This window comes from Carassius auratus, unplaced genomic scaffold (genome assembly GCF_003368295.1).
Source record: "Carassius auratus strain Wakin unplaced genomic scaffold, ASM336829v1 scaf_tig00215410, whole genome shotgun sequence".
Taxonomy (NCBI): domain Eukaryota; kingdom Metazoa; phylum Chordata; class Actinopteri; order Cypriniformes; family Cyprinidae; genus Carassius; species Carassius auratus.
In genome coordinates this window covers 441,806-461,003 of record NW_020528076.1, presented here as the reverse complement: position 1 = coordinate 461,003, position 19,198 = coordinate 441,806, and the positions used below count along the sequence as shown (strand labels likewise).

At 37.2% G+C, this 19,198-nt stretch overlaps 2 protein-coding genes across 3 annotated transcripts in view; both read right to left on the bottom strand.

The window, feature by feature from the left end:
- Positions 1 to 5,969: 5,969 nt before the first annotated feature.
- Positions 5,970 to 15,617, bottom strand: LOC113094556 (gremlin-2-like). Its single transcript, XM_026260132.1, has 2 exons — positions 15,057 to 15,617; positions 5,970 to 8,418 (listed from the first exon to the last, which is right to left on the bottom strand). The coding sequence occupies exons 1-2, from the start codon at positions 15,074 to 15,076 to the stop codon at positions 7,833 to 7,835; spliced, it is 606 nt and encodes a 201-aa protein (XP_026115917.1). The 5' UTR covers positions 15,077 to 15,617; the 3' UTR covers positions 5,970 to 7,832.
- Positions 15,618 to 16,870: 1,253 nt separating this feature from the next.
- LOC113094554 (regulator of G-protein signaling 7) overlaps positions 16,871 to 19,198 on the bottom strand; it is a 43,394-nt gene continuing 41,066 nt past the window's right edge. For both annotated transcript variants that reach the window (XM_026260131.1, XM_026260130.1), the window contains exons 17-18: positions 18,414 to 18,453; positions 16,871 to 17,603 (exon numbers count right to left, since the gene is read on the bottom strand). In XM_026260131.1, the coding sequence (XP_026115916.1) occupies positions 18,433 to 18,453 (21 nt within the window). In that variant the 3' untranslated portion in view covers positions 16,871 to 17,603; positions 18,414 to 18,432. The remainder of the gene's footprint in view (positions 17,604 to 18,413; positions 18,454 to 19,198) is intronic.

Below are 19,198 nucleotides of genomic sequence, written 5' to 3'. Positions count from 1 at the left end.
CTCTCTTACAGGTCCATACAATAAATGGATCATCACTACATTAATAAGCTAAGCTAAGATGTGTGACACTGACAGCTGGAAGGGGCACAGAATTATGCTGCGGGCGACCAGGCAGGTCCTCGCTTTTACAAAGCCCTTGATCCAGCTGGCAGGGACATTAGCATGTGTGTGTTTGGGTTGCACTGATTGCCATGCGAAGCTGTGATCCATCACTGACTGTAGTGATGGAGTGTGACATGGTGAAGCCTGTCGGCCTTGTGTAAGACTCCAGATGTACAGCAAACAGAAGCGAAGGGAAGCATCTGTTAGCACAGGTCACAGATAGCATATTTTTCTCTTAACTGATTTATCTATAAAGTGCTAGAAGAGGAAGCAGGAAGAATGTAACATGCTAACCTGCTAAATAAAGTGCATGCAAGTTGAAATGCTAGTGCTGGTTGATAGAAGTTTAGCCATATGGTGGGGCCATCACAGAGCTACTATTTTTAAGAAATTTGGCTTATGCATCTTATAGTTTCTTTACAAGACTTCCCCAAGAATCCCTACAATGTGTCTCTTGAAGGTGATTTGTGTGGCTTGTTGTTGTAGGCAATTTTTATTTATTTTTTACACTGTTTAAAACAAACTGTTCTTCAGTTCCATTAATCATTTTGTTTGTTTGTTTCTTATATCTGTGTTTCTGCTCTCTAATTAATTTTACAGCCTGGTCAGCAGAAACAGAAAAGACGTGTAATGTCTCATCTGATGAGCACCTGCAGCCCTTTAAGGACAAAATTGAAGAATTTCTCAATATAGGTAAAAAGAATTGCAAACAAGCCCTGTTCAGATGGTGGTTATTTTTTTCATATGGATGTTATGTTAGACTCTGATTTTACTGCCAGTTCAGAAGGGATTTTCCTTTTGCATCTCATTTTGCATCCCTTTTGCATCTCATGGAGTTAAACAAGAAAGCAAAGTAATGTTAGTCTTAAGAAATGTATTATTAGAGTGAATTTCTGAGATAGCATTTATTTTGAAAAACCTCATTTTTGGGAATGCATTTCAAAGGCGGTTCATGATAAAACAAAATTGGATTGTTTTTACTGTGAATCAAAAACAAGTGTGAATCAAGTGGAAAGAGAATATCTTTTACATCTAATATCTTTTATGGTAACTGAAAGTTAGAGAGTTGGTTCTTGTAACAAGTAAACCCAAATAAGAAAACTCAAATTTGTAATTTTGCAATTTTTTTTCCAAAATTATTCATCCCTAAATGCAACAAGAAGACAAAAATATTAATACAAATGCATTTAACGACAAAATAATTCACAAAATCATTCTAAATTATTGACTCTTTTCAAATATAGTTATTCAAGTGATCTGATGAAATTGCCTTTACTTTTTTAATATCACAATATAAACTGCAGATAGTATGCCCTGGTATGCGTCATTACTTGTATAAATAAAATGTCATCACTTCCTCATCCAAATAAGTATTACAGAGGAGCCATGCAAACCTTCTTTTATGTACATCACTTTGGGAAACAATTAAAGTCTGAATAATGCTGGAATGGATGTACAGTCAGTGGCCCTGTGCGAAAGGAGAAATGAGGTGTTGAGAAATAAATGTGACAGAGGCTCTGCGATGGCCTCTGGGAGCCAACAAGAATTCTGGGAAATTCATCTGACCTGACCTAGACCCGATCGCTCTAACATTATTTATGTAAAGCTAGTGACATGAAAAGTGAGAGTCCTTAATTTCATTATTCTCACTAATTTCATCCACATTTCACCTCGGCTCGTTAATCGCTAATTCAACCCTTTCAGTATTTCGTTTCTCTGACGAAGGTGAGCCGAACAATCTGGCGATTGTGTTTTATTATAGTTGCTCACCATCTTGTTTATTTGCCTTCTCCATCTCTGCTTCGATCCATCTCTGTTTGATATGGTTTCTGTTCTCTTGTTTATTTCCTGTAAGTGTGTCTGAGTCAACCTGCCTGATCTGTCTATATCACTGAAGACTGTTTCTGTCGGCACTTTATTCTCGTCAACAATTTATTGACCTCTTTTCGTCTTATGCACTCCAGTCATCATCAGTTGCCGTGGTGAAACCTCTTTTTCCATCCCTCAACTTGAAGTTAGCTGGAAGGTCTTTCTATTTTTTCATTCTCTACTTCAATACAGGCTTTAGTAAATTGTTTAATGTACTGCCGTCTTTGTATTCAAATTGGTCGTCGTAAACAAAACCCACATGTGATCAGGCGGCAGGGGCAGCAGGGTGGGGTCCTTGCTGAATCTCTATCCCCTTCTCATCTCTACCCCTTTGTTCTGGAGACTCATGGGTCTCCTTCACTGAGCTCTCAGATGGGTGGCATGACCACAGAAAGACCCCCTTTAACCCTCCGCACTGCCTCCACTCAGAGTAACAGACAGAACGAGGATCGGAAAAAAGGACGATTTTTTTTTTATTTGTATGATTTTGAAACTCCAGGAGAGTAACAGTCTCTGGCTCCATCGCTTCAACCTCTAATGTTTATTTTTCAGAGCATGAAATTGACTACAGAAAGGAAGAGAGGAAGAAAAACTGAGTGAGACAGGAGTGTGTATGGTGTAAGAGATAGAGAACGTCTCTGTGCTGTTTGGTCTATGCTCTGTCTACTCATACCATTTTTTTAAATGCTGTACTATTTCTGCTGCCCTGAGCTCTGAGAAGCAATGTGATTATTATTTACCATGGTAACCAGTACAATATACAGACACAATTACAGCATAGCAGATGAGCCATTTTAGTACAAAAATACTAAATAAAATACACGTTTTTCTGTGTGGTCGTTAGATGGTTGGGGAATGGTTGATAGGTAGTTGTTAGGACTTTCTTGGTGGTGTGGATGGTTTCCAGGGAGTTACTACTGCATGGGATTGCTAGGGTATTCTGGTTCATTGCATTCTGCTCCAACTCTCTATGAAATTCTGGTCCTAGATATGGCTCATGTTCTCACTTCCTGTGTTCTTCCAGACAAAAATCACAAGTTCAGTCACCTTTGCAATATCATTTTCATGTCTTTCCTCAAGTCAATTTGGCAACATTTCATGTTCATTAAAAAAAATCTAACCTTAATTATGAACATTAATAATACCGTACACCGTTGCCTCACTACTACACCACTACCAAACATTTCAGTGTTTTTTTTCTAAGCGCAAACACATTGAGCAACATTATAAATCGGTGTAATGAGCTGTAGATCTCATGTTGGGGCCATGAGGTGTGAACTGATGTAATCTGTGTTTTGGGGCTTCTCTGGTTGCACTGAATTGTAGTGGTGAGAGGTATGAAAATGTGTACGAACACTGGGCTCGTCATTCAATTTATTAGTGGATCACAGGAGATTCTCCATGCAGGAATAAATGAAGTGACATTGATATTACGGCGGTAATGACTTCAGAGTCCTGGTTCTCCAATTGGAGTCAACCTGTGCCTCATCAAATGTTCATGCTGAGACTATTTGCAAATACAATGATTTGCTCCTTCATATTTTATGTCAGCGAATTACAACTGGCTTACGTGTAATCAGATTTTCGTGGGTTTATGTTTGTCATGATGACCATAACCTTCAAAGACTTATACAGACATGTACTATCTCACACCTCTCACTTTGAATGAAATGGGAGTCCGTTTGTTCAAAACTGGAGCAAATCTCTGATAACCTCTTCATGATAACCCGTGTCATTCAGTGACGAGCAAAACAAGTCAGTGTCACATTTAAAATGCCCTATTTTAATTCCCACAGCCAAAGCAGAGATGTAGCTCCAGGAAAACCAGCTAGCTGACACGGGGAGTTAATCATACCAAATCTCTTGTTCACTTTAACTGTGTCATATCTGAGTGCGTGTGTCTATGTTTGTGTATTAGTATCAGCCTCTCTATCTCTCTCTTTCTTTACCTCTGCTTTTCCTTTAATTGTGGTACTTATAGTCCAATTAACTGAGATTGACTTGACAGTTAGATTGTCTCCTTTAAAAGGGGCCAGTTTTTAAAACCTTGGCTCTTGGAGTGGAAAAAATAACAAATATTAAACATCAATTAATTTGAAAGCTCTTTGTGCTTATTGTCTGAATGTTGCAGTTTCTTCCAAGTACTAGGCTTAAGCATACTGAAAGATTGCTGTGGGCGATAAGAAATTACATTTATGTAAGAGCATTATTTTTATAAGCTAAAATTTCACATTTCACATGCTTGAAGTAAGCTGATCAATTTCACAATTCCCCAGAGTAAACTTTCTAATCTTATTTTGTAATTTTTTTTTCATAGTGTCATGCTTTTCTTTGAATGTTTTCTGGAGCTGAGCATGTTTTTAGCGGTCAAGCCTTAGGCAGAAGAGAAGGATTTTTCACCAGACACATTCTTCACAGTGTTGCACACATTTTTTTTCGTCAGATTTTATGGAGCTGTGGAAGAGAGAGAATAAATGCCAACTCCAGGAGCAGTGAGGAATAAAATGCCTTTATTGCTGCTTTGCTTGTCTGATTGTCTTCACATCAAGTAAAGTCACCTTTATTTCTATAAAGTTGTAAAGTAGCTCTAAAATCCCTTGACTTGAGCGTCATCTAGCCCAGTCACTGCAATTTATTTAATTTTAATATTTTTAGGTCTGTCGTTTAGTCGAGTACAAGAGAAGGCTACCTACAACGTAAAACCTAAACATACACCATGGATAGTAAGTCTTAAAATATCCCTCTATTCACAATTACAAGCAGTGAATAATGGTCTCTAACTGTGTTACTTGTTATAGCAACCATGAAGCTTTTTTCTGTTTCTTCTCTTACTCAGAAAGCCAAGCTGGGACAGAAGATGTGAATTTCTGCGTACCGAATCCCACAGAACTCACTGTTTCTTTATTTTTCTAACAGTTACTTTGATATAAGAATAATAGCCATGAGGAAGTTTGCATCATGAATGTGAATGAGGTCAGAATTTTTAAGTTTCATGTGCAGACAAAGCTTAAAGTGCCCATATTATGATAACTTATGAGTTCATAATTTTATTTTTGGGGGCTGCTAGAACACATTTTGAAAAAAATAATATGATTATTTTTTCCCATTCTGTACATCGCTATTTTCACTCTCTGCCTAAAACACTCTCTTGTACTTCCTATCTCTTTAAACCCCACCATTCCAAAGAGCCCCGTCAGATCTGATCGGTCTTGTCACATTTAATTTAATATTTTATGTCAAAAAAGATATATTGTAACCTGTGTGTTAATTATCGTAAAATACAACTCTTTGGAAGTAAAATATTTAATGAAAAAGAGCAGATAAATACTGGATTTCAAGCAGGTTGAAATCTAGAAATCTGCCTCTAATTAATGTTTGTTGAGGCAGACCTGGCAATGACATTTAAGAAAATTGAATAACTTAATACATAAAGAAATGACAATCTCTGAATATGTTTGACTCTGTGACATGTAAAGTCAAAGAATGTGTTTCGGTGATTCATATATGAAGAGCCACAGCCATCTTATTCTTCAAGTGTAAATTGTATAATAATCTGCAATCATATTATCCTCTACAGGTGTTTATATACCTCAGCCTGTGAGTTTCTTTGTTCCAACTGAACTGTCAGGTGTTTAATGAAAGTTGTTGACAAAAATATGCAAATATAATGACTTATACCATTATTATTTTGTGTGCACAGTTGTCAGTAGTTCACTGTGTCCAATAACCTTTAATTGACCTAAATTTATTTTCAATTAAAGAAGCTGACAGCTCTGTATTTCTTGCAAGATCATTTCTGTGCTATTTCTCGGTGTGTTGCATTAATGAACTGAAGCAGCTGCTGTATGAATTTTAAGTAATTTCCTTTTGGAGAAATTGTAGAAAACAATTACAAACACAAAAGTGCATAGAAAAAAAATCATTACAAATATCACATTGTAATGTGAAATAATAGATTTATTTTTAGAAGACATGTTTATTATATATTTTATATTCATAAATTTTCTATGGTTGCTTTGTCATATAATTTCCTTTATCTACACAGTTTTTGCTATTTTGTTAAATATTGTCATCAATGAAAACTTGTCTGTTAGACTTTAAAGGGTTAGTTCACCCAAGAATGAAAATTCGTCCATCTTCTCACCCTCGAAGCATCCTAGGTGTATGTGACGTTCCTCTTTCAGAAGAATCCAATCGAAATTCTATAAAAAATATTAAAAAGTCCTTGCTCTTCCAAGCCTTTCAGTGGGGTTAAACGGGTGTTTGTTGTCAACAGTTCAGAAGACTTTTTTTCTCACTTCTGCTGACTGTGGGGAACCGGAAGATGTGCAGCTGGATATTGTAGTTCGTCAGCGCTGCGTGGTTAGTGACGAGTGTGGAGAGAGAACAAAACAAAACGCTAGTCACAAATTAAAAAGAACAAAACAAGGATTTGTAAAGAAAAATGTTGGAGAATTTTGGATTAAGCCAAGAGGAGACTGGTTTTCCTTTGCTAAAGTAAGGACACTTTGTTTCCTTTGCTACTACATTTCCCAGAGGCGCCAGCGACACATACGTCTTCCATCTTCCACCGGCACATCTTCCAGTTCCCAACAGTCAGCAGAAGTGAGAAAAAAAGTGTTTATTACGTTTGAAATCTGAATATTTATCTTACAAAAACGCATGGATTCGCTACAGGGGACCTTTATTCACCTGCCGGAGCCATGTGAGGGACGTTTTATTATAGATGCATGCACTTTATTTCAACTGTTGATAACAAACACCCGCTCACCCCCACTGAAAGGCTTGGAAGAGCAAGGACAGTTTTTAATATAACTCCGACTGGATTATTCTGAAAGAAGAAAGTCACATACACCTAGGGTGCTTCAAGGGTGAGTAGAAGATGGACGAATTACAGTTTTTGGGTGAGCTAACCCTTTAAGGTAAAGATTTAAACCATTAAGAATCTCAGTTGTGCACATTGTGTCTTATCATCAACAGTAAAGCCCAAACTCTTTATGGGCTTGATCAAAGTCAAAATATAGTTTATCCCCAACTGACAGCCTGTCCTTAGTCAAAATATAGCACCCCCCTCTTCTTCTTCTTCCTATAATTTCCTGTCGATAAGGTCCACAGTCACCCAGCATCCTTTCATGTCTTCTTCTGTCCTTCATTTGCACTGATATTTACAAAAGCTGGGTAGGTAATACAAGATGGTGAGGATAGATGGTGGTCAGACCGCTTCCAAGTATCAAGACTAATAGAGTGCAACAGTGTCCTCCCAATATTTCAGCAGCCTTGGTTCCGAAAGTATTTCTTACATTCATTTTTCATACAGGGAAAACATTTTTGTATTTTTACATTTTTGTTAAAGACTTAAACCAGCTAAGAATTGAATCATGACATTACACACAGACAAATAATCAAAAAACATTTGAAAAAGGCAAAGCTACAAGACTTCTGGAACCCTGACTGTTGCACTCTAATAGCATTGCTGAGGTAAAGCAGGAGATCGCTGGAATACAGACGCTCCATGTTTTGTTAAAGAAAAGCTTTCAAGAGGTCAAAGGTCAAACACTGTTCACTTAAATCACATATATGTTATTTACGGTTTCAGTCTTGTATGCAATTGAACTCTCAGCTTAATTATATTTGTCCAAAAAAAAAAAAAAAAAAGAAGAAAAATCCAGCTATGTGTTCCATCGCTGCTCGGCAGCTATTAAGCATTCCTGGTTAGCAAACTTGGTACAGTCCAGACATAATGAAGGTGGTCAGTCTTCTGATTAGCTGTTGTCTTTGGCACATTTCACACATTAATTGTTGGGTGGCCCCAGTTTTTCCAAAAGGAACACTATAAAGCATTGTTTCATATATGTTCCTTCTCAGTACGCAGCATTGACGTTAACAGACACACATTTGCACTGCTTGATCCGCTGCACTTTTCGTTGCCGGTACGGTGGCTGTAGCCCAGGACAGTGAAGCCGTACAGTGACCGTGGTTATCCGGCTTGGCCGGCAGAACGCACAAGACTGGAATGAAGTGTTGTGGTCTGGCATGGAGGATGTTTTTCGACTTCGATGTGAAGTTTGAGATGTCAGGTGGCGTGGGATGTAGAAGGAGTTACACTGGCCGTAACAGAACCTGTTGATGACTGTTCGACTCAGGCAGCCCTCCAGACTCACCGTTTGACGTAATGGCTGTGTTTTGCACCAGTCGCTCTTCAGGTACTTCCTCTCGGTGACCACCAGGGCCTCGCGACTTGACGACAACATGTCGTGTTTGCCTTTCTGTCGTCGTGCAGATGTATGCTGGGGCAATGATGCTAGTGTGTGGGTTGGTGATGATAAATCATTCCCTTTGAGCTTGTAAGGGGAGGGGATAGAACCTGGGGGGCGTGGCCTCTTGGATTCTGTGGATACAAAAAGGGTCCATGCCAAAATGGCAGGTAATGCCAGCTTCCAGAACATCCTGAGAAAAGATTCAAAATAGGGAGAAACTTTAATACTTCCGTTAGGGATTTGAATCTATACATTGTCAAGTGAATAGTTTGTCATCATACCGAACTATGTCCAATTTGTAAACTTTGCATTTTATTCACTAAACCAGCATTTATTCAGACAAAAAGAAATCAGGCAAGACTGATTAATTTGAATGATTTTCATTCACTTGCCACATGAAACAGATGAAAAACTAGTAGCTACATATTTTCTTACTATAAAAAAAACCCTAAAAAACTAAAATGAAACGAGCATAAGATTTGTTCACTCTTTTTGGAGTCATAGTACACTGTTCACACTGTATGTTTTTTATTCACTTAAATGAGCCCACTCATAAGATTAATTGGACTGGAATCACCTCTTTGGCACTGATAAGCACTGATAAGCAGCGTACAGACATGTATTGCCAATGGGTATTGGGCATCCCGAGTTTGAGTCCTGGCTCGTGGACGTTTCTAAGTCTCGTCCCCTACTTTCTCTTTCATTTCTCTTACTGTCCTATCCTATTAAAGGCATAAAATTCCCCCAAAGCACTGTTTACAGATGGTCATTTGTAAAACATGGAAACAAACAGTCTTGTACTCATGACTTGTAATACTCTTGCAAAACGTGATGGTATCAGATACTACAAGTTATTCCAAAGTACAGCAAATTATTATTAAGTGGTTTTAGGTACCTATAACCCAGTTTAACATGACATAGGCCTATCTATACAACCATGGTAATAACATGTGGAATTTGAGGTTGAATAGAGCAGCGACTGCAGTTTTACAGCAGTTTGTCTTTTCCTAAAAGGCAGAAGTTCTTATGTAATGCTGATAAGGTTAAACCCTGTCTTTGGTCTGAACTCTCAATCTTGTTTATCATGGCGCCCTCTGTCAGTTTTGCTTTAGATAACCTTTGACATTTCTGATTTTCTACAACCACTGGCATTGTCTGTTTCATTCATGTTCTCTCTCCTCTCATGGCCAACAGCCTCTTTCATCTTGCTAGGTAGACTGGGAATAAGGCACAGTTGTATTTCATGTATTTAAAAGACATAGACTTTTAATAGAATTGTTAGAAGTAGAAGTCCCTGCGGCATTTTTAAAGGATATGGATGTTTTTCATGACAGACCAACCAGATGAGCTCACAGAAAGCCTGGAGCTAAACAACACCAGAAAGTTACACAAAGAACTATTAAAATATTTTTCACATAACAAAAAAAGAAAAGTTGAGCAACATTCAAGTCAACAAACATTACATTTTCACTAAAATGTAGTAACCACATGAACACATATAAAAATCCTGATCAGTAAGGTTTATGTTTAAACATTTATTATTATTTTAGGAATAGTTTATCCAAAAATGTATATTTATAATTTACTCACTTTCACGTCATTCCAAATCGGTATGACTTTCTGGACTAAAGCTTTTAAGCTTGAAAAATTGTTCAAAGCTCACATTCAAACTCTCCTGAAGCCACGGAGATGGCTTTGTGTGAGAATCAGATTTTTAAGGTGCTTTTCACTGAAAATCATTGTATATCCATAAGTGTTCAAGAGTTTTGATTCATGAACAAATTGTTCCTGAATCAAATCTTTTTAGTAAAGCATTGATATGGTTTGCGAAACCCATCTGAATGATTCATACACAAACAAAACTGATAATAATATTATTATTGCAGCTCACTGGAGTTCATTTTTTTTTTTTTCAAAATAAATCCATTTCTCACATTAAGCTATTGTATGGCTTCAGAAGACATCAAATACAAGTCATACAGGACCATTTTATGATACTTTATGGTGTTTCTGCTTCTTTTTGAAGCTTCAAAGCTTCAACCCAGATTCTTTGTGCAAACTGAATGGAAAAGTGTGACCAGTACAGTCTTCAGATTCTTCAATTATTTTTTGAAACCCCACAGAGATGAGTAAAAAAAAATAAAAATTAAAAATTAACTAATTATTTACATATAGAGGTTAACTGTCCCTTTAAACTCTATGAATCTGGGATATTGTGGAGAATCGGCTACTTCTGAGGCTACAGCTAACTGTGACTCACACGGTGGCAGAAGGGAATGGATTAATCATCCGTATCTCCCTCCGTCAATGTCGCCGGCAGCCATTAATGCTGTTTACTTTAACACCAGTCCCAGAATTCTCATGCAAATAAACAGGGCCGCCCATCAAAAGGCAACGCAAACTGAAGCCATGAGGTTATGAGGAAGTGGCCTTTATGTCTCTGGTGAGCCAGGGTTAAATAATGAGGGCTTTGCTTATGCCGGTGGTGAGATATGCAGGGGACAAGTAAACAGTGGGGAGAGCACCATGTGAACATTATTAGATTAGGATGTGGAAAGTTTAGCAGTTTTGGGTTTCTCTCATTTAGATGACCACAGGCTGACTAAGGCTTGGTTTACTGGTAGCTCAAGATTATGTGTGAAGAAACAGTGAATGCCAGGATATGACCGTGACTCAGATAACTCTGTGACATACCTACACAAACACACCACCAAGCTCACTTGTCTATACCTGAAACACATTTCATGGATGTGAAAGTGAATCACACACACACACACACACACAGAGAGAGAGAGAGAGAGCGAGGCAGAGGGGCTATAAATCTCCCCTGAGAAAAATTGTGGTTTGGAGATAATGACAGTGTCTAGTTGGAACATATGCAAGAAAATAAACACAAACCTTCTATCTCTCCCCCATCAGTCTGTGTATGTGAGAAAGTCAAAGACAGATCATACACACTGTTAGAAATAGCGTGTATTCACAGCATAAACTTGACTGCAGTTACTGCACTTTCACTGCCGCTTTTATAATAGTGTTTATTATTTGAACTATACTGTGACTTCACAGTGATGTAGCAGAATTGTGCTTGTAGCTCTTGTTTATTTATATGTAATATAAATAAATACTTTAACTTGTTGATTCATCATACCAAAAACATCAACTAACATGAATATATTGTACTTTTTTATTAAAGTGTTTATGGTTTACATCTTATAGTACAATTTTACCATTCATCTCAGTCGTTTATCAAATTTGATATTTTAGCAGATGAACTATAGACTTAAGAGTCAGTCACATCAATAAGCACAGAGAAAACTAATTAATAGTAAAGGGTCCAAGAAAAAAAATAATAAACAATACTGTGCTATAATAACTTTTTACAGTATTCTGTAACAGAAGATGGCCTAACCGTTCATATGTCCATTCCCCAAATCCTCTGTAGAGTCACAAGAGAACTGAACCGGGGAGAACATGCAAACTCCACACAGAACGGCCTCCTGGCTCAGATTGAACTTGGGACCTTCTCAAAGGGTCAGTTCACTCAAAAACGAAAATTAGCCTGTGTTAAATCATCCTTGGTGTATGTGACTTTCTTCTTTCAGAATAATCCAATCGGAGCTATATAAAAAATTTGTCCTGGCCCTTACAAGACTTTCGGTGGGTAAGTGGGTGTCTGTCAACAGTTCAGAAGACTTGAAATAAAGTGCATGCATCTGTAACAAACCATCCCTTAAATGGCTCCAGGGGGTGAATAAATGGCTCCTGTAGCAAATACATGCATTTATGTAAGATAAAAATCCATATTTCAAACATAATAAACACCTTTCTATCACTTCCGCCATCTGTCATAAGCATTATTGTACATTGGCATTACGTGATTAGTGTCAAACGTGGAGACTAAACAGAACACAATGCCATTCATGAATTAGAAGCACAAAACGTGGATTAGTAGAGAAAAATGTTGGAGGATTCGATATAAGCCGAGAGGAGTAAAGAAACATTGTTCTCCTGCATTTCTCATCCTACGTCATTCGCCTGAACATCTTCAGTGCACCACAGTCAGTGGAAGAGAGATGATAAATGTTTATAACGTTTGAAATATGGATATTTATCTTACAAAAACGAATGGCTTCGTTACAGGAGGCCTTTATTCACCTCCCAGAGCTGTGTGAGACATGTTTTATAACAGATACACACGCTTTATTTCACGTCTTCTGAACTGTTGACACCCAACACCAACTTACCCCCATTGAAAGGTTTGGAGTGGCCTGGACAATATTTTATAGAACTCAGATTGGATTCATCTAAAAGGGGAAAGTCAAGATGCTTTTGAGGGTGAGTAAAACAAAGGCTAATTGTCATTTTTGGGTGAATTAACCCTTTAAGCTCCTTTCTAAGTTCCGGGATGATTTGTCTTTTACCCTTTTATATAAATTTCATATATATCTTTAAATATATTTTACATCGAAGTTTTGTTTCAAATCCTGTTCCCACAGAGCACAGCTGCTAAAAACTGTTAAAGCAAACTGACTGATGTAAGAGAATCAGTGTAGCAATAAAAAAACAACTAAACCACGAGCATCTCTCATTGAGCAAAAGCCAGCATTTGACCTACCACTTTCAAAACCTACAGCGAGCCTTCCCTCACACTTCCACAAACCCAAAACAACAGTCTCACGAAGCCACATGTCAAACCCTGAAGCTCTCTCTCTATCTCACACCCATGCATATACAGTATTAAAACACACAAACATCACTGCACGCTGGCGCCACAAAATTATGAATTTGACAGGAGTTATCATCACAGCAATTATGTAACTCCCTCTGCCACAAGACAATCTCTTTAAAGAATACTTATCCAACATTTACACACAAACACATATGAGCTGAAGTGTGTTTCCAAAAATAAAAACTGCATTCAAACAAATTTCCTCAAACATGCACCATTCTGCTATTGGTTGGTCAAATTGAGCAATGTTTTGATTGCATCTAGTTGTTCACACTTTCGGGGCTATTAACCTACACTTGGCTTAATGTAGTTTTATCTTCACGTTATGCTAGGATAGAAAAAGCATTGTAATAAAACTTTAAAAAAAAAATTCTAATCACCATTACATTTCTGATAGAAGAAAAGCTATCATGTAAAGATGACACCTTTAACAACTGGCGGTAGACACATATCTCTCAACACTGAAAAGATTATGATTATGAGAGGTTTCGCCCACAAGTTGACAGATGCGTTCCTGAGTAAACACCAAGAAATGGCAGCAGGAATTAAACTCCATCACATGACAAGCTGTCAAATGTTGCTTTTAATATTATGTCTACTTCCAATTGGTTTTAACAAAGAAAAGAAAGAAAGAAAGAAAGAAAGAAAGAAAGAAAGAAAGAAAGAAAGAAAAAGAAAGAAAGAAAGAAAGAAGTGTCCATCAGCAAAGAGCCAGAATGCATTTAGGATAAGTAAGATTGTCCAAAGAGGTTTCCAAACTCCAGATGAATCTAGATTTCAGCTAGGGTACAGTACGAAGTGCTTTCATGGTGTGTTGTCACCATGTGGTATATGAGTATTTATAACAGTGAGAGTAGATGGAATATCTGTGGTTTAGGACTGTTGGGTCAAACTTGTGTTACAATACATAGCGGAGGTTTGAAGTGTGGTTGAACAGTTCAACCATATCAGTGACAAAATTCTTTGACGGCTGTCTTCACATAATGCTTTGAGCCTGACTTCCGCTCCATCAAATACACACACAACACACAGTCAAGTGGACCTTACACTCAAGTATTTCCCATTCACACCCACTGTTGTTAATGTATGATAATTACAGTTACAACAAATGAATCCTAACCTAATCTTATTATAATAGCATAAACCTTCCATAACATTAACCCTAACCAAAACCCAACCCTAATCATAATTATATCTATACTCCAGCCCTCAATAATAGGCACACACATTGCCATCATTCTCAATAATTTTGGTTTGTGAAGGAGTGGTGGGGAATTAAAAGGTCACTGGGAAACTCAAAGGCTGTCATGCTCAAATCCGCTCGGGTTAATGTGTTCTGAGGGGCAGTCACCACTTTGAACTGAGTTGTGGCTGATCCTTTTCTATGTCCTTCTTCATAATGCCAGTCATGCATTTCAGTCGCAAACACGCACGCATGAGCAGGACTGAAGCCAATACTGTCACACATCCTCACATGTTCTCTCATGCACGTCCCCATCATCAAACATTCGCTGTCAGACTCACTCTCTCCATCCCTGCTCTCAATAGCAGTTCTTCATGATAAATAGGTTTCATTCCATTACATTTTGATTATGAAGAATTACTTAAAAAAACACAAAATAATAACTTCAGTAAATGGTTTTGAAAAGGTAATGGGTCTAAAAAGCACCAGGGTTCTTTGGCTTGTGCTTATTAGAAGAACAAAATGGGTTCTACAAAAAACTAAACAACCATTCCAGCATAAAAAATAAAATAAAATAATCGTTATAATCTTAAAAATAAATCTTCTTCACTGGCACCTATGGAATCCTAAACATTAATGGAACCTTTCCATTCCATAAAATGTTCTTATAATAGAAAACAGTTGTTCAAATTATTAAAATGTTCTTTACACTAAGAAAAAAATGCCCTTAAAAAAAATAAAAATTAACTGAAAGGTCCTTTCGTAAACCCAGAAGTCTTATATGTATACATTGCTGCAAAAAAATAAAAAATAAAAAAATATATAATAGGAACCTTTATTTTTCATGTGTGAGTGTGGGTACTAGATTCCAAATAGAACTAGTACAAGCAATAAATAATCTTCTTTAAGAGTGTACCTGTACATCTGGAGTCCCATGGCACGTTATATTGCAGATTCCTTAAGAGGTTACTCAGAGGTCAAAGGTCAAGCAGCAGGTCAGAGATCGGCCAAGCTTCAGAGCTCCAAATGTAGAAAAGCAGCGTGGATATCCATCAGAAGTACAGAACCTTTCTCGAAGCTCTTCTGAAGATTGTCCCGTGTGCGTCTTCACCAACCTTTCTTGTTTGAGTCCAGCTCTGTAGAGGCCAAACTGAAGCAGTCACGCTTTATGGTTCATAGTTCCCCACTTTCACTCATTTATGTGGCATCCAGCTCGCATTCTGTTGCACTGAGCTCTTCCCGGTGAGTCTTTGAATCATCTTCTCTCTGATTTACTGTCACATCCCAGTGGCTCTCCAAAGAGAAGTGTGTGAGTGTGAAGAGAGAAGGAGGAGAATCATCAGTTGCACACAAGTTACACAAAAACATTCATCTACACTCTCTCTCTCTTTCTCTTTCTCCCTCCCTCCCTCTCTTTTGGCCTTGCACTCTCTGATACCTCCCCCAGAAGCCCATTGTTAATCAAGCAGTCCTGAAAACATATCGTCTCTCTCTCTTCTCAGTTGCTCTGTCTCTCTCGCTCCCTGGTCTGCAGCACTCAAGTTTGCATCCCTGGTTTAACTCCGTCCCTCTTGACTGCTGCATTTAACATACTCACAGTTTTCAGTGCAACATCTTTGTAAATAAAGAAAATACATCAATAAACCCATGGGTTTGATCCAGATGATCATTTTACATAGATTTATATTGATTCAGTAAAAAAAAGTGTGGACTTGGTTTCTGGAACCTTTTGGAAATCTTCGCTGTGGCTTTATTGAGGTCCCGCCTGAAGGGTTTTCTCGAGTGTCTTTCCAAATAAAAAATGGTTTTATAAACAAGTTTTGACAGCACATCAAGGCAAAACAAAGCAGATGTGTTATGTGGCATAAAAAGGACGAAAGCTTTCAGACACTCAAGTCATGAATCTTTCACTGTACAGTTTATCATTTTAAGTTGAAATTTCTGTACAGTAAATCTTCTTTTGGCTTGGGGTGTTACACAGGACTGACAGTTCTCCTTTTGTTTCGTTCTCCCATTCTGTTGTTTGTGTGGTTTTGAACTCATCTCCGTTTGACCACAATAAGAATAACATCCCTCTCTTTTTCCTTTCCTTTTCCTCTGAAAAGCACAAGCACACAATATCTGGATAACTAGTGTGGAGAACATACAATACCCCAAAATATATTTTACACACTGGTCAGACACACATATATTCTGGTTGAAATTAAAGTAACTAAAGTATTCAAATATCATGTTAAATTCCTCACTGTATTGATAGCATCAAAGACTGTTAGTGTTGGATGGGTCAGTCTGGACCTCAAGATTTAATGCTGTTCTCACCAAACTGACCAAATAAACACAAACAGGAACTCAAAGACTGTTAAAGAAGAAGACCTGGTGGATGGAGTCATTGCCCCCTAGTGGTTACAAACACAATAGAAACTTTTGCATGCAAAGATTGTTTATATATCTTTGCATGCAAGTTAGCGCCTCCCATTCACCCTTAAAAAAACAACAACCTTGAAAGCATTTACAGTACAATGTAATTTTAAATGATTCTCCAGTTTTATTTAATTTTAAAAAGTATAGGACCATCAGTTTGATGTTTTTGACAATTAAAAATAGTTCTATATTATTTAATATAATATTTATTATAATAAATATATTTTTAAATAATACAAGTAATAATAATTTATTATAGTACCAATGGGATTAGCATGAAGCAAAACTAAAACCAGCGTTCCTTTGCTCTGACAGCTCTGACTAGTCATTAACAGTTGTACAGGTGGCACAGCGAAAGAGAAATCAGTGCATGACATGCAGATAATGGACTGACTTTAATACCTTTTCAAGTTGAAGTGTTTACACATGATTTAAAAAAATAGATGGAGGGAGCCCAAAACAAAAAACAACAACAAAAAAAAAAACAACGAGACAGAAATCAAGACCAGTCGCTTTCAGATAAATCCCATGCGACTTCACGTGTGCGATAAGCAAACGTGTGCTAAATCCTTTATAGTGCAATAAAATCAATGCAAAAAGAGATGAAAGGTGAGTAGGAAGAGATCATCTCTGTGTCTAAAGCTTCTTGATTTTACACAATGTACCTATGCTGCTATTTAACTGTGCATTTTATGACTTTAAACTTTCTGGATTTGACATCATTTGATCAGTATACAGTTTGAGACAGCCCTGACAGACAGAAAGAGGAGAGAAGATCACTTTCCTCTTTTGAAAGACATTGATGCATTTCCCAAATATAAGAAGTCCATGTCTTAAAGACTGAAATTAGCAAGTAGCAACTGATGTAAAAAATCAGTCTCTTGGACATGCAAGTGATTTGGTCTGTTGTCCAGGGTATTTGGGATCTGGACCTATCAGGCGACAGAGATGAAGATGACAGCGTCCTCATCCTTGGTGGATTATTTGAGGCTCAGCAAGATTGGACGACAGCAGGCAGCCTCTTCGATATCAGAGATTTTCCCTGAAACACAAGACAAATAGAGCAAATAGAAAGACAAAAGATTTGAAATGGTATTGCGCAGTGACAACAACAAACGAACAAACATCTGTAAGCATGCTGAACAGAAAATTACTCCTTTCAGTTGGTCATTTGCACAAATCTGGTTCTGTACAAGAGGGATATTTTAACACGGACACCACATGTTAGCATACGCAAAACAAACAACTTGGATTTTGGAGGGGTTGCATTATATGGAAGATTCACCCAAAAAAGAAAATGGTTATCATTTACTCACTGTCATGTTATTCCTAACTTTCTGGTATGAGGAAACTGTTCACTGATTTTTATTTTTATTTTATACTGTTGCTCTCAGATATTAAACAGAAAATTGATCTGTTACACATTTATATCCATATCTCTTCCATATTTTGGAGTTTGTGAGAATTGGTATGGGTTTTTTATGCTCACCAAGGCTGGGTTTATTTAATCAAAATTACAGTTAGAACAGTAACATTGCGAAATAAAATTACAATAGCCATTTACTATTTTGATATATTTTAAAATGTTATTCATTTTTGCGATGGTAAAAAAAAAAAAAATCCTCAAATGTTTGACCGGTAGAGTAGAGTACAGTCTTCCCATTCACTTTATCTCTATGGAGAAGAGCAGTTTGGACATACTGCCTAACTTCTCCATTTATGTTGAATGGAAGAAAAACATCTCTATTTTGATTTTTGGGTGATCTATTCCTTCAACAGAAACATCAGATGTATTCTTCACTACTCAAACAGACAGGTGTAACACATACATGTTGAGGAAGAGCAGGGTTACCTGGAAGCAGTGTCTTCCTTCAAAACAAGTTCTTACTTTTCTGTGGACAAGATAGAGAAAAGAGAACAGGTACACATTTTGGCAGCTGTAGCAACAGGAGACCAAAATGCAAAGTCATGCAGTGAGGTTCGAACCACAATTAAACACTCAAGTTAACTCGGTTGGATCTGGCTTGACATGATTTAACGTGACATAACAAGGTTTGGGGAAGGGACAAAGCACCAGACAAGCTTCTTCTGACAAGAGCTGCTGTCTGATTGGTCAGGTAAGCCATCACTGAGGGGGCGGGGCCACTACCACTTACCACGTTACGAGTAAACTTTTCAAATGAGGTTCTGCGATCCTGTATGCCTCCCAACTTTATTCAACAAGATGAAGAGTGTAAAAGGGACTACAGCATGAAGTGTATGTGTTTTTATTAAGTATAATTAATATAACCATCTAATTGTGTCAATTCAATTGAATCAGATTTAACTCTCAGATTTAAACTCCTTCATCTGATGAAAATTGAAGGGAAAAATAGCAATATTATAATCTTAACAAACCTTCCCATATGATGAAAAAAAAAAAAAAAAAAAAAAAGCTTTTCTTTATTTTACGATGTGTGCTCTTGCATTTAAAAACAGAACACAGGGTCTTGACACATTTTTATTTAAGTTGAGCTATTTTACAAAAAGGGCCCTAAAAACATGTTTAATAGAATGTAGATAAAACAAACAAAACATACACTAACTTCTACGTTTAACTATTTATTTAGCTGAAACAAAACAAAAATTTCACTTTTG